This window comes from Pristis pectinata, chromosome 4 (genome assembly GCF_009764475.1).
Source record: "Pristis pectinata isolate sPriPec2 chromosome 4, sPriPec2.1.pri, whole genome shotgun sequence".
In the NCBI taxonomy this organism is placed as follows: domain Eukaryota; kingdom Metazoa; phylum Chordata; class Chondrichthyes; order Rhinopristiformes; family Pristidae; genus Pristis; species Pristis pectinata.
In genome coordinates, this window is record NC_067408.1 from 12,462,255 (window position 1) to 12,488,344 (window position 26,090).

The window sequence follows — 26,090 nt, forward strand, 5'->3', positions numbered from 1 at the left end:
TTCAATCATCAGCCCTGCATGTGACTAAACAACTTTCTAATAGACTGCTGCAATAAAGGAGAGAGCTTTCTGTTAGGATTCTGATTTATCTGACTCTTCATGCTGGGACTCCTCCCTTGCAATTCTGTTTGTATAAATTATAAGCTATTTTGGAGAAAAATGATGAGTCAGATATTTTGAAGATTTGCATGTAATCATTTTAGTTCCACCTGTTAACCTAGAAGTCAATCTTTGCTGAACATCATCAACACAACATACTGTAAGTAATACAAAAAGCATAGCATAATAAGGGTAACATCCCATTGGGAGTTTGGATAATTGTGTTGCTTGCCTCATTGTTTCTTAACAGGCAGGATGATATGGCTATATTATTGCTCATTAGGATGTGTGTGTTAGAGAGATGATCATGGTTGTGACAAGGAAGTTGCTCTGCACCCTTTTGCTTTTCAAATCAGCATGCTGCTGGTATTTTCTTTTCTGTTCCATAGTTCAGTTTAGCATCTCAAAATGTTATAAGCATATAGATATATTAGGAATTTTTATAAGAACAAAAGGAATAGGAGAAGGAGTATGCTATACAGCTTCTCGAAGCTGCTCAACCATTCAATAAGATAATGGCAGATCTTACTTTGGCCTCAAATCTAATTTATAAAGGGAAATGGACAGTCGACGTTTTGGGTCGAGAGCCTTCACCCATCCTGATTAAGGGTCTCGACCCGAAACATCGACTGTCCATTTCCCTCCATAGATGTTGCCTGACCTGCTGAGTTCCTCTAACGTTTTGTGTGTTGCTCTGGATTTCCAGCATTTGCAGTCTTTTGTGTCTCAACTCTAACTTCCTCCCTTTTCCCCATAATCCTTGACTCCCTCGTAGACAAAGAAAAATTGTCAATCTTTGCCTTGAACATATTCAATGAATCACAGCTGTCTGGGTAGAGAATTTCAATAATTCATGACCACAGATCATGACCCCTTGGGAGAAAAAAACTCCTTATCTCCTTCTTAAATATGGAGTCCTTTACTCTCAAACTACACTGCCCAGATCTGGATTCCCCATCAGGGGAAACATCCTCTCAACATCTGCTCGATAATGCCCCCTCAAAATCTTATGTTTCAATGAGATCCTCTCTCTTCTAAACTCAAGAGAGTGTAGGCTGAGATTTGTCCACCTTTCTAGATTAGATAGCCCCTCCATCACATGAATCAACCAAGCCTGAACTGCTTCCAATGTAAGTATATCCTTTAAATAAAGCAATCAAAACTACTGTATATGTGGACTCACCAATAGTCTGTACTGCAATGCTTCCAGCCTCCTTACAATAAAGGTCAACATTTTGATTACATTTGCAATTGCATAGTGCACTTGCACAATAGCCTTCTGTATTCCAAGTTCTACTGCTCCACAGGAGCTTTCTGTAGAGCAGCATTCTGTAGAGTCCTTCTTTCGATACTTGCTACCAATGTGAGCAACCTCCCATATCTCCACATTACAGTCATAGAGCATGGAAACAGGCTATTTGGCCTAACTTGTCCATGCCGACCAAGATGTCTATCCGAGCTAGTCCCATTTGCCTGAGTTTCGCCCGTATCCCTCGAAGCCTTTTCTATCCATGTTCTTGTCTAAATGTATTTTAAATATTGTAATTGCCCCCAACTCTACAGCTTCCTCTGGCAGCTTGTCCCATATATACACCACCCTCTGTGTGACAAAGTTTCCCCTCAGGTCCCTTTTAAATCTTTCCCCTCTCACCTTAAATCTATGTCCTCTAGCTTTAGATTCCCCTTCTTTGGGATAAAAGACTGGGGCCATCCCTTGTGAATTTAAACACCTCTGCAAGGTCACAGCCTCCTTCACTCCAGGGGAAAGTTCCAACCTATCCAGCCTCTCCTTATAACTCGAGCCCAACACTCCATCTGCCAATATTTTGCCCATTCACTCCAGCTATCTATATCTCCTTTAAGTCTATTTGTGTCTCCATCACAAGGGGGTGACACTGGAAAAGCTTCAGAGAATTTTTACAAGGATGATACCAGAATTGTGAATGCTTACACATCATGCCCGCATAAACAGACTGAGTCCCTTTTACAAAAAAAAAATGCCAGGGGAGTGACTTAAGAGAGGTGTTCAAAACTATAAAACATTTTAATAGAGGGACTGCAGAGATAAAATTTCCATTTTGTGATTAAGAGCACAACTAGAAGCCATAAATAGAAGATAGTCACCAAGAAGCCCAACAGGCAATTCAGAAGAAGCTTCCTTATGCAAAGAATGATGGAACCCCCACCACAGTGAGTGGCTGGAGTGAACGGTGTGGATGTACTTCAGGACAAGTACATGAAGGAGAAGGGAATAGTGGGTTACACCAATAGTGGAGGAAACATAGCAGCAGGCTTGAGAGGAGCAGAAATGGCATCATTGGGCTCAATGGCCTGTTTTTGTCAGAATCAGATTTATTATCACTGACTTAGATGACATGAAATCTGTTGTTTTATGGCAGCAGTACAGTGCAAAGACATAAACTTACTATAAATTACAATATAAATAAATGGTGAAAAAAAGAGAAATAATAAGATAGTGTTCATGGGTTCATGGACTATTCAGAACTCTGATGGCGGAGGGGAAGAAGCTGTTTCTGTATCATTGAGTGTGGGTCTTCAGGCTCCTGTACCTCCTCCCCAATAGTAGTAATGAGAAGAGGGCATGTCCTGGATGGTGTAGGTCCTTAGTGATGGATGTAACCTTTTTGAGGCACCGCCTCTTGAAGATGACCTCAATGGTAGAGAGGGTTGTGCCCATGGTGAAGCTGGCTGAGTCTACAACACTCCTGCAGCCTCTTGCAATCCTGTGCATTGGAGATCCGTACCAGACTGTGATGCAACCAGTCTGAACACTCTTCACCGTACATCTACAGAAATTTGTGAAAGCCTTTGGTGACATACCAAATCTCCTCAAACTTCTAAGAAGTAGAGCTGTTGGCATGCCTTGTTTTATATATTTTATGTAATCCTGTTTCTGGGCAGGAATATATATCCCAGTGAATTTCACTTCACCTGTTTGTCATAACAAACTGCAATATATTCCCATGCATACTTCTAAGTCTATTGTTTCTCCTGTATTGCAGTGCAGAGAAATGAGTGGTGTACCCACTTGCAGAATGCAGTCAAGGACCATCACTTCTCCTCCGGTCGCCGGGTTGGATCCACAGCCCTCTGCCAGAAGTATGGATACTTGGAGCTGAAAGGGAATAAATCCAAGGTCTACGCTGCCCTCTGCACTGACGTCCTCTGGCTGCACAAAAATGAACAGGTGAGAAAGGAATTGCTGGACAGAGAATGGTTTCCACTGTTCTCTGGATAAGGTGATAACTGATTCATTAAAGTTATCTTTAAGAACTCTGTGAGAGTTTTATTAGAGAGCGATCCCATCATTGCATTGGAAACAGCAACCTAAGGGTAAGGTCTGTTACTCTACCTTGAAGGGAGATCTTTTGATACCACATCAGCTTGAATCTCTAAAATCATTACATCGACGTGAAGCTAGAACCATAAATTGAAGGGGTCATTTGCCATCTTAAAAGGTAGCTTTGTTGAGCAGAAATGCTGAATGTACTGGGCAATGTAAAGGGAATTGAAATATAAAAAAAATAAGCACTTCAGATAGGAAATGCTGTCCGACTTCCAATGGATTATTTTGTATAAAAGTGCCACTTTGGTTTCCGTTGTCTAATATCTCCTGCTTATACCTGGATTGTAGTTACCACTGGAGGGACCAGCCTTTATGACCTGTGTCTATATGCACTTGAAAAGGTGATGGTGAACCACTTCCTTGAACCACGGTAATCCATGTGGTGAAGGCACTCCTGCAACGCTGGAGGTGCCAGAATTCATTCGTGGGCCTTGAAAGAACCGTGATATACTTCCAAGTCAAATGGAAGTGTTGTCTCTAGCCTGCAGCCATTATCTTTCCAGGTGGTAGAGACTGTGGGTTTGGGAGGCAGTGCTAAAGAAGCCTTGGCAAATTGTTGTAGTTTTCATAGAGATGATTAAGGAGAGTGAGGCATTAATCTGGTGCCCAATGTTGAAGTAAAAAGTTCACAAGAAGTACTTACGTATATTTATGATTTTAAAGTGAGAAGACAGCACAGAATCCAAAAGTACTCCATCTCCCCAGTTATGCTTAGAGATAGGAAATATCAAATAGACATAGAATCTGGAGGAATATCATATGTTGAAAATACCTTATTATCTAGGGATCTGTATTCTATAATTATGGCATAGAAATTCCTATTTGGCTAAACAAAGTGAGGTGTTTTTACATATGTGCTTTGGATTATAAAACATGGTTATCCAACTTGACATCATAATATTAGTAAAGCATATATTAATTAATTCATATTGAATGACATTGTATTCAGGTTAATAACTCCACTGAATTTGCAGACAGAAATTTCATGCACAGCATAAACTCAATTGAAATGGACATTTTAAATTGCTATTTAAACTTCAATTTCTTCAATTCATTAGCTACTAAGATCAATACTGTAAATTGGTGGGCAAAAAAATAATACCTGTCATTCAATGATGTACAGTTTGTGCATACACATAAAATTTTAAAAGCTTCCAAGGACATCCAGGGCTAGGTTAATGCTGACAAGGTACACAGGAGCACATTATAAATGGGTGTAAATAATATTAACACCAGTTGTCTTTTATGTCAGACTTTCAAATCTGGTATTGGAATCGTAACTATCGATGTGCAGGGAGCCACAATTCGCGATGGCAGCCGTAAAAGTTTTGAATTAATCACTCCTTTTAAAAGCTTCAGGTGAGCTAAATTGCTTATTTTTGGAACTTCTCAGGCAGGAGGAGTGGACAAAAGGAGGAGGAGCCAGAGTTTAGTGCTTGTGGGGGCGGAACAATATCGTGGTGGGGGGGCAAAAGGTAGGAAGTGGGAATGAATGTAGGTGAGGTGGAGAAAAGATTAGATCAACCACGGCTTGACGGACTGACTGGACTACACTTACTCCTAATCAGTATGTTCATATGTTCCTCCTCTTTAGGTTTGCACTATTTGCACTGCACTTTCTCTGTAGCTGTGACACTTTACTTTGTACTGTTATTGTTTTTACCTGTACTATCTCAATGCACTCTGTATTACCTCGATGCACTCTGTACTAACTCAATGTAACTGCACTGGGTAATGAATTGACCTGTACGATCGGCACGCGAGACAAGTTTTTCACTGTACCTCAGTACAAGTGACAATAATAAACCAATACCAATTTTCAGTCACAAATCAACAGCTTAACCATCTCTGAACACACAAGAGAGACTGCAGATGCTGGAAATCTGGAGCAACACATACAAGATGCTGGAGGAATTCAGCAGGTCAGGCAGCACCTATGGCGGAAAATGAACAATCAATGTTTTGGGCCAAGACCCTTCATCAGGACTTCATGGCCCGAAATGTCGACTGTTCATTTCCTTCCATCGATGCTGCCTGACCTGCTGAGTTCCTCCAGCATCTTGTGTGTGTTGCTTAACCACCTCTCGTGATCTCTGTCTTGAGAGCTGATGTAAAGTTTGCTGCACATATGATAGGGGTCTTTGTGAATTCTAATGGAAGATTACCGATCTCTCATGTTTAGTAGGTTATTCACAAATAGGCCACAAGGTTCTTCAGATTCTGATTATTTTAAAAATCATTTTCTGGAAAGTGGCTGTAGTTCATAAGCAATATATTCAATGCCCATTGCTATCTGCCCTCTAGAAAGTGGTAGTGTGCTACCTTTGGTATGGGAAACAACCCTTTAAATAGTTATTAAAGTATAATCTTAAAATTCAATGCACTTTGCTTTGGGTATGGGTGAAGGAGTGGGGGGAGCACAGGTGGGTGCAGTGGAGGAGGGGGCTTACCAGATCAGGTGCATCTAGAATCAGTTTTTGTTGATCTCCACATAATGTTGCTTTACAGGTGTTCTGGTAGTGGATTGGGATGAAGCAGGAACTTGTTGAACAACTGATTTCAGTATTATGTAAATTTTTGTAAAAGAAGAGAATTCTGTAGAAGTTTTATAAAGCCTATTTTGGTAATACTTCACAGAAAACATAAGATGGCTATAAGTGTTATAGAATAATTTGTGATATTTCACAAATATTTAAGTAATTCCATCTGTATCAGTGATGGTTTCCACATGGTGTGAAATCCTGCTGTGATTTTTAATAATAATTTACATTTTTTTATAATAAACAGTGCAAAAAGAAAAGTTATCCTTTCGTGTGGATTTAAAGGGATCAGGGATCTAAATCAAATAGAACCTCTCCAAATGATTAAAGACAAGCTGAACCAAACTGATTTAAATAAGAGGGTAAACTAATAAAACATAGAACACTACAGCACAGTACAGGCCCTTCGGTCCACAATATCATGCCAACGTTTTATCCTGCTCTAAGATCTATCTAACCCTTCCCTCCCACATAGTCCTCCATTTCTCTATCATTCATGTGTCTAATTGGAGAGAAAGATTTCATGCTCATGAATGTTGCAGTTTCACAGCTGAATCTGAACGAGAGAAGAAGGAATGGGTTGAGGCACTTCAGGACTCAATAGCTGAGACATTCTCGGATTATGAGGTGGCTGAGAAGATTTGGTCAAACAAGTCCAACAAAGCCTGTGCAGACTGCAAATCACCAAATCCTGACTGGGCGTCTATTAACCTCTGTGTTGTCATCTGCAAGAAATGTGCAGGTAACTGGCAAAGACTTCTGAATCAGAATCAGGTTTATTATCACCGACATATGTTATGAAATTTGTTGTTTTACGGCAGAAGTACATTATTATAAGTTACAAAATAGTGCAAAGGAGGTAGTATTCACGGGTTCATCGACTGTTCAGAAATCTGATGGTGGAGGGGAAGAAGCTGCTGCTAAAACATTGAGTGTGGGTCTTCAGGCTCCTGTACCTCCTCCCTGACGGTAGTAATGAGAAGAGGGCATGTTCCGGATGGTGAGGGTCCTTAATGATGGGTGCCTACATTTATCTGTGTGACTTTTTGCTACATTATCTCTGTGGATTCTGACAACAGTTTAAACTTCCACACATGTAACTTGAACACACAGGGGGATCAGTTAGGTGAATAGTTTTTATACTCGTGTTGCCAATTCAGCTCTTATACACCTTAATGTTTCGGCCAAAGTAAAGCAGAAAATGTTCAGCATGTCAGCCAGCATCTGCGGAGAGAGGGGTAGAGTTGGTCTATGACCATTCACCAGAACTCCTGACCAAACCAGCTTGTTGTGGGTTTAATCTTCTGTCTCGGTGTTTGTGCTCAAAATCAAGGTAGGTGTACCAGTGCAGCAGTGAGATAGTGCTGCTTTGACAGGAATGAAGGGAGGTTAAACCTCTGAGGTGTTAGCAAAAGCTACCATGGGACTCTTTCTGAAGGAGAGCAGGAGGATTGTCTCCAACAGCCCGGGCAATATTCATCCCTTGGACTACAACCAAAAGCAGCTTATCATTATTGCATTATTGTTTGTGGGATCTCACTGTGTGCAAATTGGCTGCAACATTTCATTCACTACAAAGTGATTATACCTCTGATGTACTTCACTGTCTATAAGATGCCCTGGTATGTCATAGAATCATACAGAAACGGGTGCCTTGGCCCACTGTGTCTATGCTGACCACAAGGTCTATACAGCCTGCTTACCAGCACTTTATCTGTAACCTTACTCACTGAGTTTAGAAGGATGAGGGGGTATCTCATTGAAACCTACCAAATATTGAAAGGTGTGGATAGAGTGGACGTGGAGCGGATGTTTCCAGTAGTGGGAGAGTCCAGGACCAGGGGGCACAGCCTCAGAATAAAAGAACGTCCCTTTAGAACAGAAATGAGGAAGAATTTCTTTAGCCAGAGTGCGGTGAATCTGTGGAATTCATTTCCACAGACGGCTGTGGAGGCCAAGTCATTGGGTACATTTAAAGTGGAGGTTGATAGGTTCGTGATTTGTAAGGGTCTCAAAGGTGACGGGGAGAAGGCAGGAGAATGGAGTTGAGGGGGAAAAATACATCAGCCATGATCGAATGACAGAACAGACCTGATGGGCTGAATGGTTTCATTCTGCTCCTATATCTTATTGTCTTCTATGTCTTGGGAATTCAACTGCTCATTTAGATCCATGTTGTGAGAGTACCTGACTCCATCCCCATGTGTTCCAGATTCCAAACACTGTCGGGTGAAAAAAATCTTCCTCAGATCCCCTCTAGGTCTCTTACCCCTCACCTTGCACCTCTGATGTACTGATGTGATAGTATATAAATGGCATTCCTCTTCTTGGTTTCATGTTTGGATACTCAAGAGTTTTGGTGTTTTAAGAATTTCATAAATGTTCATTTGCTTGCAGTTACTGCAAAACCAATTACTCTTTCAGCCAATTGTTTGGATCTGTTAGTTCAAAACTAGGGGGCATAGATTTAGGGTGAGAGGAGAAAGATTTAAAAGGGATTTAAAAGATTTAACAGTTTCAATATCCTTTACCATCCCTGAATCTGGTGTTCAAGGTTCCAGTTAATCTGTCCTTGGACTGCCACCAACTGTTCAAACAAAGTATTGCAAACCCAACATGATCAATGGGGAAAGAAAGCATTACAAGCAAACTTCGGGATAGCAATCTTACAGGTACCATTAAATTAATGGTAGCCTGTTTCCCATTTATGTGCCTTTATTGCCAATCCTCTTAGGCATGAGAGCAGGAGCTGTTGGATTCAGTGAAACTTACCTTGCTGTCTTGCAAATGCAACTCCACTGGGTTAAAATTCTGTTTCTCCTCCTGTGATAGAACAGCATAAGGATGCATCAAGGTTAAAGAAGATGAAAGGGTTCCAGATCCATAAAGTCTATTTGTTCTCGATAGATTCCAATCCTGCCTGCCCACTTAGTCAACTCACTGGCCTAAAGTAATTCTTTAGTACTGCGAGCAAATAACTTTAATCCAAGACCCAACACTAAATGCAATATGACTTTTTGCCTATGGATTGCACACTTCCAGAACTTTGTTCCAATTCCGCTGTGCTTATGATGCCCATCAGCATGGAGTGACATTACATGGCACGTAATCTGTGTGTTGACATCACAGCAGGTCGTAAGCACACACATTTTTAATCATTCAAAGCCTGCGAATGAACACTTGCATCAAAATAGATATTGAAGCTTCCTTTGGTGTAAGTTAGAGCAAACAGTGGTTACCTGGTGCATTGCCAGGGAGTCCAGGGCATTCTAGTTTCTTACAGGTAATTTAGTCACAGAGTCATTGAGCAATACAGCACGGATACAGACCCTTCAGCCCAACCAGTCCATACCGACCAGGTGCCCACCCAGCTAGTCCCAATTTTCCTGTGTTCAGCCCATATCCCTCCAAGCCCCACCCCTCCATGTACCTATCCAAGTACTTCTTAAATGATATTATTGTATCTGCCTCAACCACTTCTTCTGGCACCCTCTGCATGAAAAAGTTGCCCCTCAGTTCCCTTTTAAATCTTTCTCCTCTCACCCTAAATCTATGCCCCCTGGTTTTGGACTAACAGGTCCAAACAATTGGCTGAAAGAGTAATAGGTTTTGCAGTAACTTCAGATATTTTAGCCTTTTCCCTAAAAGGACAATATGTCATGACAATTCACACCTTGATGCCATTTTGAGGGCTATTCAAGGGTCAATAAAACTTACTCAGAGCTAAAACTCCAGGGCTCAGCCACCCATCCAATTTGGTCATAGATTAGTGAAGCTTGGTATTTAAAAAAATGTTTTTGCACTATAAATTTGTCAGAGCTACTCTTGGAAATCTGGCACTCAAAACCGTTAACTTTCAGTAAATTTACTGGTCAAAGCTGTATTTCAAAAGAAGCAGAATTAACACAAGAGGAGAAGGGAACAGAGTCAGTCAGTGAGGGGAGTTTGTGTGAAGTATAAACACTAATACTGATGCTCATCCAGTTGGGCATGTTTCTGTGATGTGTATTCTGCATGAATTAGTTGTAAAACCTATTTTCTGCACTGATCCTGATTCAGCAGCCCTGGTAGGGCTGGTGTTTAGTGGACTTATTTGGTGAAGTCATTGCTTTCAAATTTCTTTTACCTTTGCAGGAGAACATCGAGGCTTAGGGGCATCTGTCTCTAAAGTACAAAGTCTGAAATTGGACACAAGCATATGGACAAATGAAATTGTACAGGTCAGATGGCAATGACTTGTCAATATTTTCTTAAATCAATTTGCTAAAACTTCTTCACGGTTGAGAGTATTTGTCAGACATCAGAGAAAACGAAACCAAAAGTCAAAGATGTTCTAAAATTACCAAGACTCGTAAGATTAATACAGATCACATGGGATGTTCAACCTAGCTGAGGTTATCCACCTTCGGATACAAGTCTTTGAGTTAAATAATTACACCATTGTGGTCCAAAAGTTTTAAGTGATGTATTTTTGTTTCATAAAGTCATTCAGTCATAGCAAGTTACAACATGGAAACAGACCCTTTGGTTTACCAAGTCTATGCTGCTCATCACCCTTTTTATTCTCGTCACATTTTCATCAACATATTGTGATCTGTTATTTAATGAAGTAACACAATTCCCTTTTCTTGCAGCTTTTCATTCAGTTAGGTAATGAGAAAGCGAATAGGTTCTGGGCAGCTCGAGTGACTCCAGGAGAGGAGTTGGATACAGATGCCTTGGTCGAGAGGCGGAGGGAATTCATCATGAAGAAATACAGAGATGGGATATACAGGCAGTCTCATCCTAAGTTTCCAACTCAAGAGGAAGTTATTAAGGTAAACCTTTCTGTTCCTTATTTGGCTGAGAGTGCATTTAGTCATCAGCAGGCAAGATGTGTGATTGGGAAGTCAATTGTCAATTCACAGTATCACAATCACTGGGAGTGTGAAAGTAGTGGTTACTGAACTGGTAATCAGACATGTTGTCTAACAATCTAGAGATTCACGGTGGTTTAGGAATTTAAATTCAGTTAACTAAGTAGTCTCTTGAGAAAAAGATGCTCTTGATGATGGCAATGACAGGATTATTGTAAAATTCCAATCTGATTCATTGGTTTTCTGCCAGAACAAAAGTCTGCCATCTTTCTTCAGTCTGAGACTCCCACAGTGTTGTTAGGCTGAGAGTTCAAGTATTTTTTTTAATTGCTTCTTTTTGTTTCATTTTTGGGATCTGGGCAGCTCTGGCAAGGCCACCACTTTTTATGGATGGTTATGAAATGCTGATCTGGTCAGCAATTCAGCAATCCTTAGATCCCAAAAATAAATTTTAAAAAGTCCTGGAACTCCCAACTCAACAGCGTTGCGGGAGCACCTCTGCCACAGGACGGCTGAAGCTCCAGAAGGCAGTTCCCCACCACCTTCCGGAGGACAATTAGAGATGGGCAAGAAATGCTGGTCTTCCTGTAGATGCTCGTCTTCTGACAATGAAGAAAAGAACTATGATAAAAGTTCTTATGCAAAACTCCCCTTTAACATATCTACACAACTGGCAGCCAGATATTGGTTGCTGCTTGACCTTGATGTGCGATTAATTTGATCATGGCCTTCAAAACAGGGCTAAAAGTAGTTAAACATCACCTTTGAAAGACATGGTTGCCTTCTCTACCAAAGCATTCATTCATCTGGCTTTACCTTTTGTTCCTCTTCACAAGGCTATGTAATAAACAATGACGAGCTGGACCAGAAGTTAAAAATTAGTGGTTAGATATGTCAAAGCAATGGAAGTATGTCTTAATTTCCTGACAGTTCTGCAGAGGAAATAATTTACCTCCGTTATTTATTTGTAGAGTGGTTTACAAAAATAATCAATACTAAAAGAATGGACTAAGATGTCTTTTATGATCCATGAACTTTGGTATCATAATTGCCTCTACCTGTGGTTGACAATGTTGATTTACTTAATTGGAGCTGACATCAATCTTTGTGAGCATTATTCATTGCCTCACTTCCAGCTATAATAGTTAATTGACACTCCAGTCAGCTGATGGATACCATCCTTTACTGGATACTTAACCTGCTGTAGGGCAACACAGCAGAATTCAATTGGTGTAGTTTCCATTTTATTGATAAATTATTTGAGTTAGTCAACTGCATGGTTGCCATGCAATTAAAGGTGCCTTAAACAATGTGCAGAGTTCAAGATTGAAGGACATTGCCGTAAAATAGCTTTACACGATCAAATGTTGATCCTCCCTGAACAACCATTGTTCTGATGCTTTAAGTGACAATGGAATTATGCAATACCTTTATGATCAAGCAGTAAAAGAAAATGTTTCTTTAATGTGACAGCTCCATTAACTGTAACCTGCCAACACAGGGACATTTAGTCATTTCTCAGGGCTGTCTTACAGAGCGAATAAGTTGCAGAACTGAGCTGTTCCTGCCATGAAAATTGCCATTATGATGATTGGTTGATGTTCTTCGTGGAACTAAGCTATTTAACTGGATGCCCAGTTTATGCTTTGGAGGGAGATTTATCTTGGTTTCCATACATTGCAGGCACTTTGCACAGCAGTGAGCAGCCCCAATCTCCTTCACACAGTACCTCAGATCTTCTCTGAAGCAGATAAAAAGAGCTTTGTTGACCCAGATGCCTGTGACACAAAGTCAATTCAAAGCCCTGCTCATTCATCCAGACTGGAGCGATCATCACAGAGAAGTCCAGGTATGTGTTAAATAAACTACATCTTTAATATACACAGATATATCAGAATCAGGTTTATTATAATTGATTTATATGTTGTGAAATTTGTTGTTTTGCAGCAGCAGTACAGTGCAAAGACATAAAATTACTATAAATTACAAAATAAATTAATAGTGCAAATAAAGAAATAACGAAGTAGTGTTCATGGACCTTTCAGAATTCTGATTGCAGAGGGGAAGAAGCTGTTCTTAAATCATTGAGTGGGGGTCTTCAGGCTCCTGTATCTCCTCCTCAATGGTAGTAAGAAGAAGAGGGCATATCGCGGATGGTGAGGGCCCTTAGTGATGGATGCCACCTTCTTGAGGCACCGCTTCTTGAGGATGTCCTCGATGGTGGGGAGGGCTGTGCCCATGATGGAGCTGGCTGAGTCTACAACCTTCTGCAGCCTCTTGCGATTTTGTGCATTAGAGGCTACATACCAGGCTGTGATGCAACCAGTTGAAATGCTCTCCACAGTATGTCTACAGAAATTTGCAAGTCTTTGGTGACATACCAAATCTCCTGAAATTCCTAATGAAGTAGAGTCACTGGCGTGCCTTCATCATGATTGCACTAATGTACTGGGCCCAGAATAGATCCTCCGAGATGTTGACACCCAGGAACTTGAAGCTGCTGACCCTTTCCATCGCTGACCCCACACTGAGGACTGGTGTGTCTTCTCCCGACTTCCCCTTCCTGAAGTCCACAATCAGTTCCTTGGTCTTGCTGACATTGAGTACAAGGTTGTTGTTGCGACACCTCCCAACCAGCAAATCTATCTCATTCCTGTAAGCCTCCTCGTTGCCATCTGAGATTCTGCCAACAACAGTGGTGTCATCGGCAAATTTGTAGATGGTGTTTGAGCTGTGCTTAGCCACACAGTCATAAGTGTAGAGAGAATAGAGCAATGGGCTAAGTACGCATCCTCAAGGTGCACCTGTGTTGATTGTCAGCGAGGAGGAAATGTTATTACCAATCAGGGAGGAACTCAGCAGGTCAGGCAGCAAACGTGGAGAAAAGCAGGTGTCAACATTTCGGGTCAGAACCCTTCTTCAGGACCCTGCTTTTCTCCATGGATGCTGCCTGGCCTGCTGAGTTCCTCCAGCATCATAGTGTTTTTCATCTAGATTCCAGCATCTGCAGTTTCCCTATTATTACCAATCCATACTGACTGTGGTCTCCTGATAAGGAAGTTGAGGATCCAGTTGCAGAGAGAGGTACAGAGGCCCAGGTTTTGAAGCTTGTTGATTAATACTGAGGGGATGATGGTGTTGATCACCAAGCTGTAATTAATAAACAGCAACCTGAGATATGTATTGCTGTTGTCTAGGTGCTCCAAAGCAGAGTTGAGAGTCAGTGAGATTGCATCCCCTGTAGACCTGTTGTGGTGGTAGGCAAATTGTAGCGGGTCTAGGTCCTTGGTCAGGCAAGAGTTAATTCTACCCATAACCAACTTCTCAAAGCACTTCATTACAGTAGATGTGAGTGCTACTGGGCAATAGTCATTGAGACAGCTCTCCCTGCTCTTCTTGGGTACTGGTATGACTGCTGCCCTTTTGAAGCAGGTGGAAACCTCAGACTGCAGCAGTGAGAGGTTGAGATGTCCTTGAACATTCCAGCCAGTTGGTAGGCACAGATTTTCAGTACCCTGCCAGGTACACTGTTGGGGCCTGATGCCTTGCAATGGTTCACTCTCTTGAAGGATGCTCTGACATCAGCCTTTGAGGTAGAGATCACAGGGTTGCTGGATGCTATGGGGATTCACACAGGTGTAGTGTTATTCTCCCTTTCAAAGCGTGCATAAAAGGTATTGAGCTCATCAGAGGGTGAAGCATTACTGCCATTTATGCTGTTAGGTTTTGCCTTATAGAAAATAATGGCATACAAACCCTGCCACAGCTGTCGTGCATCTGATTGTGTCTCTGACTTCACACGGAATTGCCTTTTCGCTCTCACAATGGCCTTCCATAGGTCATACCTGGACTTCTTGTTGGATTCTGGATCGCCGGTCTTGAATGCCACAGATCTAGCGCTCAGCAGACTGCAAATCTCCTGGTAATTCCAGGGCTTCTGGTTTGGGAAAACTTGGTATGTTCTCGAAGGCACACACTCTTCTATGCAGGTCTTGATGAAGTCAGTGACAGCTGTGGCATATTCATTCAGATCCTAAGATGAATCCCTGAATATGGTCAAGTCTACCAATTCAAAGCAGTCCTGTAAACACTCCTCTGCCTCCCTTGACCATACCTCGTGGTCCTCACCACTGGTGCCGTGATCCTGAAACTCTGCCTATATGCTGGGAGTAGAAGTACAACCAGGTGATCAGACTGGCAAAAGTGTGGGTGCGAGATGGCACAGTAAGTGTTCTTGATGGTGGTGTTACAGTGATCAAGTGCGTTGGCTCCTCTGATTCTGCAGGTGACACGTTGGTGGTAGTTGGTCAGAGACATCTTCAAACTGGCCTGGTTGAAGTCCCCCGTGATGATCGGAAAGGCATCAGGGTTCGCTGTCTTGTGACTGTTGATCACAATTAAATCAATATTAATGTCTACATTTATAAAATGTATCAATTCTTTAAATCAATATGACAGTAGTGTTAGAACCTTAATGATTTGCAAAAGCCAATACATTTTGGAGGATTGTAATGCATTTTAAAGATTTGCTTATCACTTCCAATATTATAAAATCCAATTTACATTTGCAGTTCATTGTTTAAACATGGAAGGAATGTGGGAATTACTGATAAAGACATCTCTGGATGTCCCAGGGAGGTAGCCATGGGGCCTTTCTCCTGAACCTTTGCACTGCGGTGATTTGTAAAGTTAGGTGTGTTGATACTGTCAGTGAAAAGTGGAAAACATTGTATCTACAACAGACTCAAGTGTTTTGATGCAGTTGATGCTTAAGGTGCTTAAGATCTTGTACAGATTTGTTGCTTCATTTCTTGGTCATTAGGACACCATGGAGGCCAAGCCCTGATATTGAGGTATTAAGTGCTTTGAAATTCAACCCCACCCATAATGTTAAATGCACAAGATAGCAGTGGTAGCATGTTCTACTCTGATTCAGAAATTTAACTCTATTGATTTAATTTCAGCTGAACTTCAGAGGCAGGTACATCACTGTTGCTGCTTAATAGTTCAGTTAACATGACTGATTGGCAATGAATTACCACGGAAAGGATTTTCAGGCTGTGTAGCAGGGTTTCTAAACTGTGCACAATCCAGCTTCCAATGACAGATACATGCTTCTAAAGACTGACGACTTTGTGAACAATATAAGATAGAAAGTTCATGACAGAATGCAAACTCTTTTATCAGCGGAGGATACCACTATCCCTTTTCATGTGCCTGACTCAGGAGAAACAGTCGGGACTGAAAGGGTTGGATTTCAAAATAATTGATTAGCAATCAGGAGAACCAGACCTTGGCTGTAGTGTGCACCGTCTACAAAATGCACAGTTTCAACCTGTCAAGGCTGATTCAGCAACACCTCCCGAACATTCAACCTTTCTCATCCAGAAGGTCAAGAAAATCAAGTGCATCATCCTCCAGGTCCCTCTACAAGACATGCTCCATCTGACTTGGAAATGTACCATCAGATCGAAACCTTGTAACTCCCCACCCTATTACGGTACCTTCACCAGACTTTTCCACAGACTGGCCTCATGGGTCTTATTGGTAGCATAGGGCAGGCATGGTAATATAGAGGGCAGGCACAGTAGCGTAGCAGTTAACAAAACACTATTACAGCGCCAGCGACCCAGGTTCAATTCCAGCCGCTGTCTATAAGGAGTTTGTACGTTCTCCCTGTGTCTGCGTGGGTTTCCTCCGGCTGCTCCGGTTTCCTCCCACATTCCAAAGACGTACGGGTTAGGAAGTTATGGGCATGCTATCTTGGTGCCGGAAGAGTGGCGGCAGTTGTGGGCTACCCCCAGAACACTCTACACAAAAGATGCAGTTCACTGTGTGTTTCGATGTACACGTGACTAATAAAGATATCTTTTAAAAAGATCTTCCACCCCCATTGCACTATTTGTGAAGTCCTGCTTTGCTGGAATTAATGGGAATCAGCGATCTCTAACCTTTAGCCAATATATTCATTCAAGGAATTTCCCCCACCACCCATGACATTTCCCATCACCATTCCCAGCATGTTTAACTCCTATTCACTATTCCTTATCCATCCCCAATCTCTGGCAGCATTGTTTTTCTGCTTACTAACAGGCATCTGTCTGAGTCAAGTCAAGTCATCAGGTTTATTGTCACGTGCACAAGTACAATGAGGCACAGGTACAATGAAAAACTTCTTCTCAACAGCATCAGAGGCACATAGATTCAGCAGAATGCAAGCTAGAATTTGGGCCTTGCCTCTTCAGATGTCTTGGATGGTCTGCGGGTGAAGGGGGTGGGTCAGTAAAATTATACCACATGTGTTGTCATATTCTGTAAATAAGGCTTTCACCACCAATTCACCAAAAGATGATGATATTTAGAAATAATGGAAGTTGTTTACTTCAGACTGTTGCAAATGAAGTTGTATCCACTTGGGGCTGGTTTTAATCACCAAAGAGATTGTGGACGAAATTTCCATTTCTCTACTCCTAATGACCATGGCTTTTTGATTTATTTTCCCCTGTCCTAAGTGCTTACATGTCCTCCTGTTAGGGTGTGGAGTGCCTGGTTTGGAATGTACAAGGCATCACCACACTGCAGGACAGGCTAGACAGAACAGCAGGTCATTTCCCATTTGGAATTTTCATAAGGTTCCCTTCAATTCAGAACGTCTTACAAACTGAGGGAACTCTAAGGCAGACTGATTGGCAAATGCAGTGTGCACACTTAAGATTGAAAGAGGCTACTGGGTACTCAACTGATTGCTGCAAAAATGCATTTTGTTTTGGGTAGTCTGCAGTAATGATGCACAGTCACTTGACATTTTCAACAGGAGCAAAACAGAAGACCTTGCAGCTCATCTGCAGAATGAGAAACTGAACTTGTCTCATGGACCATGTGCAGGCAGAAGGGATTAGTGTAATTAGGCATCATTAGTTTAATTAGTTCGGCACAACATTGTGGGCTGAAAGATGCCTGTTCCTGTGCTGTGCTGTTCTGCATCGCATTTTTTATGAGATGGCATTTAGTGTTGGGATGAAGGAACCTCGCTCTCCATCCTACTCCCACACCTTGGTTACAGCTTCATAGATATCAGTGAACTACTGCACAATGGAAAATCAAAGAGGTGGAGCTCTCCTCAAGATCAGTGATGCAATATTTCTATGCTGTAGGGATTCACCAAGGTGCAGTGTTATTCTCCCTTTCAAAGCGTGCATAAAAGGTGTTGACCTCGTCGGAGATTGAAGCATCATTGTCATTTATGCTGTTAGGTTTCGCCTTATAGGTAGTAAGGGCATGTAAACCCTGCCACAGCTCTCATGCTTCCAATTGTGTCTAACTTCACACAGAATTGCTTTTTTGCTGTCATGATGGCCTTCCGTAGGTCGTACCTAGACTTAATGCAGGGTTCTGCATCGCTGATCTTGAATGCCCATCCAAGTCATTCCAAGCCCTTGGGACATTCTCTCACAAGCCTTCCCACTATTGCAGCATTGGTTAAACAGCATCACTGCCAGTAGCTGGAAGAGTGCTGCCCGTAATGTGCATATAACTTCAAGGGCTGGTTTCTGAGGTTACACCCACAAAACTATGAGCTCCTGCAATAGAGCAACAGAGTGGCACTTGCATCCAGCAAAACAGGGAGCTTACAGTTGAAGACTGCAATCATAATGGGACTTTTACAAACAACATTAGGATGACGTACATCACTTTTAACCCCATTAAAAAGTAGGAAAGCAATTTCTAGACCTACATGATGAGGTGAAGAGATATTTGGTTTTACACTGACTCACGAGGTCAACTAACACATTTGAAAATAGTTGAAGAAACGCTCTTTCCCCAACTGGGAACTTGCATTGGATCTCTGCAGGCTGTTGGATATTTCCAGAGTAAAAGTCAACAAGAAGGTCACAGTGCCAGGATCTGAGGATAATGCCATCACATATTGGGAGCAGCATACCCACTGCGTAATGCCCGAGTCATGCTGAGATGATTGTGTAACTGCTATGGGTCCCAGCACACTAAAATCGGGCTCTGCCATTTGTGCTGTATGTGGCTTCAATCACCCTTTCCTTGCCCTCCCACCCCCACCCCCTCATCCATAACCTTATTCCATTTCAAGATAAACCAGTCTTTCTAACTGTGTGTAAAATTAACTCCAGCACTAGCATTGTAATCTGAAGGAGTGATTCCGCAATCCTGTGTTCCCAGGACATGTTGGAAATCAGACACTTGGGCCCACTATTCCCACCACCTACAACACAACAGGTTCTCTCCTAAATTCTTGCATCTTCCTTCATGCTTGAATACCTCCACATATGCCTGTTTTTTTATGTGAGACAGTCTGGCTGTAAGTGTTGAGGGCCCTCATGGCCAGGCCCTGTCCCATTCTTACCTGGCTCCATGAAGATAGATGGGACAGTGACCAGGACCTGAAAATGGTGTCCTACCTGCCACACTTTAGGGATCAGCACTGACACAGGAGGCCCAGTTGGCTCAACACCACACCAAGCAAAGCAATTTGTCACTTCGTAAAGACAAATGTTTTAGTCATTGTTAGCTGCATAATAAAACACGTCAGCTTAGAAATTCCATTATACAGTGCAACTGATTATCATCCCATGGTTTTGCACTGTCCCAGAGAGCGGTTTGTAGAGTGTGTTTCAGGTCTTGCCATGCGCACTGCAAATGCTGCAGTTTTACATCTTTGTTCTCAGTCCATCTGATGTACAAGTGCAAGGAGTGGGCAACACATGTTTGCAAACAACTTGGCTTTTCATTCACAACCAAAATCCAGACCTCCACCTAATATCCTCTGCAATGGTGGAGCATACTGAAGGAAGCCCTTTCAGTGTGTTAGTCATGAGAGAGTGCACATGAAATCTTTGACAGTATTTTTTGATGCATTTCCTGTACAATCTAGCTTTGTCTGTGCTGAAGAATTTCTCTGCCATTGGCTCTGTTTGTGTCTCTAAATTTCTTTTGAAACTTTTATTGGCAATTCCTAATGTGCCCATGTATGGCTGAATCAACCTCAGTTTGAAGCCTTGTTAGCTGGGGGTAGATCAATAAATTTCGCCTTGCCTTATCCTGATGATGAAACCATCCTACTGTTTGAAGCCACCTCATTCAGCCTATTCTTAAATTTCACGGCTCAGTGAAAGAGAGAATTTATTGAATTATTCAGGCAAAAAGCATGCTGAAAAGGTGCCACATTGATGAGGGATTGGTGCTTTCCTTTAACTTTGAGGGGACTTCAATGACCTAAATTGAAGCAATTTAAATATTTGTTGTTTTTCTCAACCTAACTTTAATTTGCCCGGGTGTGGCTTGCCCAATGTTTCCATTTGATGATTATCTATTGTAGCCTTGATGATCGTGATATACCAAATTTGTCTCACTTGTGAATTTATCATAGCTAGCAATGAACTAACCGGAAATAACTGACTTGCTGTTTGCGTATTCCTCTTGATTTGGCACAAGGTCTTTATGTTTAAAATAAAACTCACTTTCTCTACATGGCAAGGCTTGCATTCCTTTTCATCACTGGGTAAACATCGTGGATCTCCAAATCTAGCAGCACTACTTTAAGCATGTTCTGGGACCTCCACCATCATCTCAAAGGAAATTAGGGAGAGGCAATCATTGGTGAATTTGCCAGTGAAACCCATGTCCCACAAAAAAGTGAGAATACCACTAGTGGCTTTGCTGAACTTCAGAGAGCAGTTAAGAATCAACCTCACTGAAGTCTGACTTGAGTCATGTTTAGACTGGAAGGGTAGGAATGGTAGATTTCATTTGTTAGATGACATTAATGAAGGAGTCAGGTTTTTGCACCAATCTGACATTGCGGTTACTCCTGCTATGCAGTGAGGCTTTGTTCCAGCATATTTTTGGGTCCATCTACATAGAGGCATTTTATTGTCAGATTGGCAAATTGTGGTAACATCAGCCTGTGTAAAGTCACCAAGAGCATTACTGCAGGCTCAGTCCTCCCTCTAGATGCATCTATTTCCATCATGTGATATTCTCCACATAGTTGCTGTACCTGTGTTTTGAGAGCATTTACTATTGAGACCAAATAGGAACAGGATTAGGCCATCATCCCTTAAACCTGCTCTGCAAGATAATAAGATTATAGCTGATCCAACTTGCCCCATGCACTCTCCTACCCTATCCACGTAAACCGTGATTCTGTTGCTGAATAAAGACTGAGCTTTGAATGTATTCAAGGATTCAGCTGCCACAGTTTTCTGGGCAAGGCCATTCCAAAACTCACAACTCCTTGAGAGAAGAAATTCCTCCTCACCTCAGTTCCCTTATTCTGAGATTATGCGCTCCAGTCCTGGATTCTACCACAAGGGGACAATTCTCCTAGCATTTACCCTGCCCAGCCCCGAAGAATCTGTTTCACAAAATCGTGTCTCATTTTTCTAAACAGTTATCAGTTCAGATCCAACTTGTTCAACTTTACTCTGTAAAACAATCCCTCCATACAGAAGTCATCCTCACAGATCTTTTCTGAACAGCCTTCAATCATAATATTATCTTTCCTTAAATCAGGGGACCAAACTGTTCCAATTTCTTTTGTAATTCAGCTTTCTTCATTTGTTTTCCATTTAAATAATAGGTTGTACGTCATTCTTGTTTCCAAAGTGAACAATTTCACACATTATACACCATTTACCCACCTTTTTGCACATTCAGTGAAACTCTCAATACTTGTATCTTGCTTACACCAGGTACTTCGGCCTCCCCACCTACTTTTGTTTCATCTGCTCACAGTATATTCGCTTCCTTCCCCTAAACCATTAATATATACTGTAAAGAGCTATGGTCCCAGCACAGGTCCACTGATTATAGTTACCAATGTGAAAATTATCCCCGTATCCTACTCACTGCTTCCTACTGATTAGCCAATGCTCTATCTATGCTAACACATTACCTGCAATGTTCATCTCTTGGAAAATGACCTGTGTGCCACCTGTTGAGCATTTTGTAATGGTCTAAGTATATTACATCTACTGGTTTCACACTCCAGCTGATCTTTCCTCTGCTTGATCGGGTGATGACTTTCCAAACATTTTGCCATTACCACATTGATAATTGGGCCAGTTCCTGAGCTCTACTATTCTATGTTCTATGATGTCTGCTGGTCTGTAAAATGACAAAATTAATTGGTGCCTAACAAAGTGAGGTATTCAAGACCATAAAGATGTTTCAGTTCCATAAGATTGGGACTAATGAGCAGGAAGTGGAGTATGGTTAACAGAACTTGAATTATATGAAACCTAAACTCTGAGGTCTGAAGCAGACCAAAAGTTTTATGAAGTCTTGCGCCACACTCTTTGTTTGACACGAGGTCACCGAGTAACACAAGGACCCATAAACCTGCCTGAGAACCAAGTGATGAGGAAGCTGATTCTGAGAACAGAAAAGATAGATTGTGGGTATGTGGTTCAGGGCTCATGAAATTTGGGAAGTTTATTGCTGCGTAGAAAGTTAGTGATAATGGATTGAAAAATCGGCAAGATCTGGGTTTAATCAGCTGGAGTGATCCAGTCTGATATCTAATTTTTGAGGGGCAGCAGAATAGTGAAACAGTTGGTGTGTTTTTGCTCAGCTCCAATGACCCAGGTTCAATCCCGATCTTCGATGCTGTTTGTGTGAGTTTTGCTCGTTTTCCCTCTGACTGTGTTGGATTCCCTCTGGTGCTCTGGTTTCCTCCCACATTCCTAAGTCATGCTCATTGATCAGTTAATTGTGTACTATAACTTACTCCCAGTGTGTCGGTGGGCAGTAGAAGAATCAGGATGATAAGCAAGTGAGAGAGAATAGGTGAGAGGGAGACATAGGATTATGGGATTGCCAGCATAGACTTGATAGGCTGAATGGCCCTCTTCAATGTCATAAGAAAGAAGGAATTAATATGAGCTGGAGAAATGATAATGTTCATGAAGAGCTGACTTGCAGACCAGAAAATAAATGTGAGAGAGAGAGAGAGAGAGAGAGAGAGAGAAAGAGAGAATGGGTGTGGACAGTGGGCCCATCTTCTCTGTAAATTTTAAGAATATTGTTTTGTGTATTCTCCAAGGAAGTGACAGATTTTAAAGCTGACAATCTTTCATGTTTAATACTTAGTTCCCTCACATTCATGAATTACATCAAGAAACAGCTTAACTCGTCACTCATCCATTACTGCTCCATGTGTCAGCTATTGCACAAGTGCTTTATGACATTTCGGGCACAATGCAACTCTGTATTCCCCAACTCTCTTAGCAGTGTGCAATCTTGTGAGCAGGTAGAACTTAGACCACAATCTGTAGTAATATATATATTTTAAGCTTTGTTTTTAGCAGAAAAAAAAGTGACAAGGTGACAGTGTGATTAATGTCTCTGTGGTTTCCCCCACGTTTCTGGTGGTGAAGCAGAGGCTCAAGGCTGCATCAGAAATATATCATGGGTGGAGTCTGAGTGGTCCAGGACTCAGTTCATGAGACACAGTCGTCGGATTGCCGACTTTCCAAGATTAACCTTGGCATCACCAGAAATTAAAGAATAATCTCCTAAATTTTGCTGTGAGAATATTTCACCTCAGTCCATCTCGATTACCATCTCACCTCAGTCCCAATTTCCATTACCCTGCACACCCCTGGGTGTTGCCACTCCAACCCCTGAAGCCTTGGAAAATTTGCACTTTTTTGGATTTAGTCCAAATCGGACCTCTTCCCTTCCCACACCTAAGCAGTCTTTCCAGAGATTCACTTGCACTCTAGAGTACTGCATTCAGTGTTCACACTGTGGTGTCCTCTGCACTGAAGGAACCAAACACAGGTTGGGTGAGCGCATACCTGCGCTCCATCTGCAGGGGTGACCCTGAGCTTCCCATGGTCTGCCACTTTAATTCTCTATCCCACTCCCATTCTGACCTATTGGTCTGTGGCCTCCTGCACTGTTACACTGAGGCCAAATGCAAGCTTCAGGAATAGTACCTCATCTTGGTCTGGGCATGTTGCAGCCTTCTGGACTCGATATTGAATTCTACAACTTTGGGTGACTTGATTCCTCTCTCGGTATCAGTTCTCCATCTGTGAAATTGGCTCAGCCTGTTTTTTTTATGATTTTCTTTTCCTCTCTGGGAGTGGAGGACATGCCAAACCCCTTCTGCAGGTCTTGTCCTCCAGCTCTGCTTTTCACACTCCTGCAGTCTTTTGTCTATGTTCCCACTCTCTAGCTGCTCCCATTCACTCCTTCACCAGATAAGCTTATTGACAGTTTATCCCCATGGTCACCCCACTTTGACCCTGATAGAAACATCCCCTCAACCACCCTCCCAGTGGTTTAACTTCTTTTGTCTCCTTCCTAGTTCTGAGAAAGGTATTGGTATTAGTATTGACCTGAAATGTTAACTCTGTTTCTCTTCCCACAAATTTGGCCTTAACTGTTGAGTAATTCCAGCATTTTCTGTTTTTATTTTGAATGTAATTATATTTGGTTATCTGAATGTTTGCAATCCTTCAAACTGTTGTTTCAACAGTGGATAGGGACTTGTCTTCAATAGATAAAATAAGATAAAATATCTTTATTAGTCACAAGTACATCGAAACATACAGTGAAATACATCTTTTGCATAGTGTTCTGGGGGCAACCCGCAAGTGTCGCCACGCTTCCGGTGCCAACACAGCGCGCCCACAACTTCCTAACCCGTATGTCTATTTGGAATATGGAAGGAAACTGGAGCACCCGGAGGAAACCCACGCAAACATGGGGAGAACGTACAAATTCCTTACAGACAGTGGCTGGAATTGAACCCAGGTCGCTGGCGCTGTAATAGCGTTATGCTAACTGCTACACTACCATCCATATATGGGAGCTAAAATGTATACATGGTCCTTTAGACTCTGTTTATCAAACAGTTGAAATAAATGAAAAGTAAAATCCACCTTATTGAACAAACCTTCCAAAACCTTGTCTGGAAATCCACTAATATGTCACAAACCTATTATTAACCTTGTACTGGTCATCTACAGTTTTCACTGGTCAGATGGGGGAACTGACCAGCTTTGGAGAAAGGTCCATTTTTTCCGTGCTGTTTGTTTCAAAAAAAGTGCTGTGATGTTAAAATAAATCATAGAAATAGCAAGTGATATATGGACCACAGGAGTCCAGATTGGTTCCTAAAATGGGTGTCTTCTGTGGATATATAAAACCAACTGGAACTATACACTATATAGTTGAGGAGAATGAAAGGTCATCTCTGTGAAGCATTTAAAATTCTTGCAGGCCCAGACAGCATAAGTGCAGGGATGACATTTCCCCAGCTGGGGTGTCCAGAACCAGGAGTCAAATTCCCAAAATAAGGAGTCAATCATTCGGCGAAGGAATTTCAGGATTGAAATGAGAAGATATTGGATTTTTGGAATTTTCTACCCTGTAGAGGCTCCAGCATTGACCATGTGCATGACAAATGTTGATATATTGTTGGATATTAAGGAAATCAATGGATATAGAGTTGGACAGGAAAATGGTGCTGAGGTAAAAGATGAGTCATGATCATTTAGAATGGTAGAAAAGGTGCAAAGGGCCGAATGGCCAGCTTGTGCTTCTATTTCTTATGCACGTATGCCTTCCACATTACTGCCCATGAAACTAAATGACTGGACCAGTTTATGACCCTGTGAAACATAACGGAATTGTTTTCAATGTTAACAGCCAAATACAAATGGACATTGTAGATGTTGTCCTCCTGAAGTGACACATCCAGAGGTATTAGAGGTGTTCTGACTGCTGATGTTTAACATGCACATAAGCCGTTGTGATCACTGTCTACTCTCTGCAGACATTCTAAGTTCCAACCCCTTGGACTCGGCTGGAATTTACAGTGAGATCACGCAACCTGTCATTCATTGTGGGTATCTGTACAAAACATCGGCCATGACAAAGCTGCCCACCAGCAAGAAATGCAAAGATGGTATGTGATCGTTACTGAAGAATGTTAAATGCTTGAACAAATACTAACATGGTTATGGCCAGCTGGTAGTGCTTCTTATGATAAATATAGCTCAAAGCAGCTTTCATTTTTTTCTGAAGTATTTGTATGACACTGGTATGGACACGTTTATTGCCCATTCTTAATTACCCTGAGCAAATAGTAGAGTAGATCTGGAGCCACATGTAGACCAGACTGGGTTAAGACTGAATGGTTCTTTTCCAGACATGAAAACCATATGGGTTTCCACAAAAACC

General features: G+C 41.8%; 1 protein-coding gene across 3 annotated transcripts in view; it reads left to right on the forward strand.

Moving 5' to 3' along the window:
• arap3 (ArfGAP with RhoGAP domain, ankyrin repeat and PH domain 3) overlaps window positions 1-26,090 on the forward strand; it is a 197,312-nt gene that overhangs the window by 123,638 nt on the left and 47,584 nt on the right. For all 3 annotated transcript variants that reach the window (XM_052014278.1, XM_052014279.1, XM_052014280.1), the window contains 7 exons: window positions 3,123-3,307; window positions 4,719-4,825; window positions 6,549-6,748; window positions 10,141-10,226; window positions 10,641-10,823; window positions 12,546-12,711; window positions 25,684-25,815. In XM_052014278.1, coding sequence (XP_051870238.1) covers window positions 3,123-3,307; window positions 4,719-4,825; window positions 6,549-6,748; window positions 10,141-10,226; window positions 10,641-10,823; window positions 12,546-12,711; window positions 25,684-25,815 — 1,059 coding nt within the window. The remainder of the gene's footprint in view (window positions 1-3,122; window positions 3,308-4,718; window positions 4,826-6,548; window positions 6,749-10,140; window positions 10,227-10,640; window positions 10,824-12,545; window positions 12,712-25,683; window positions 25,816-26,090) is intronic.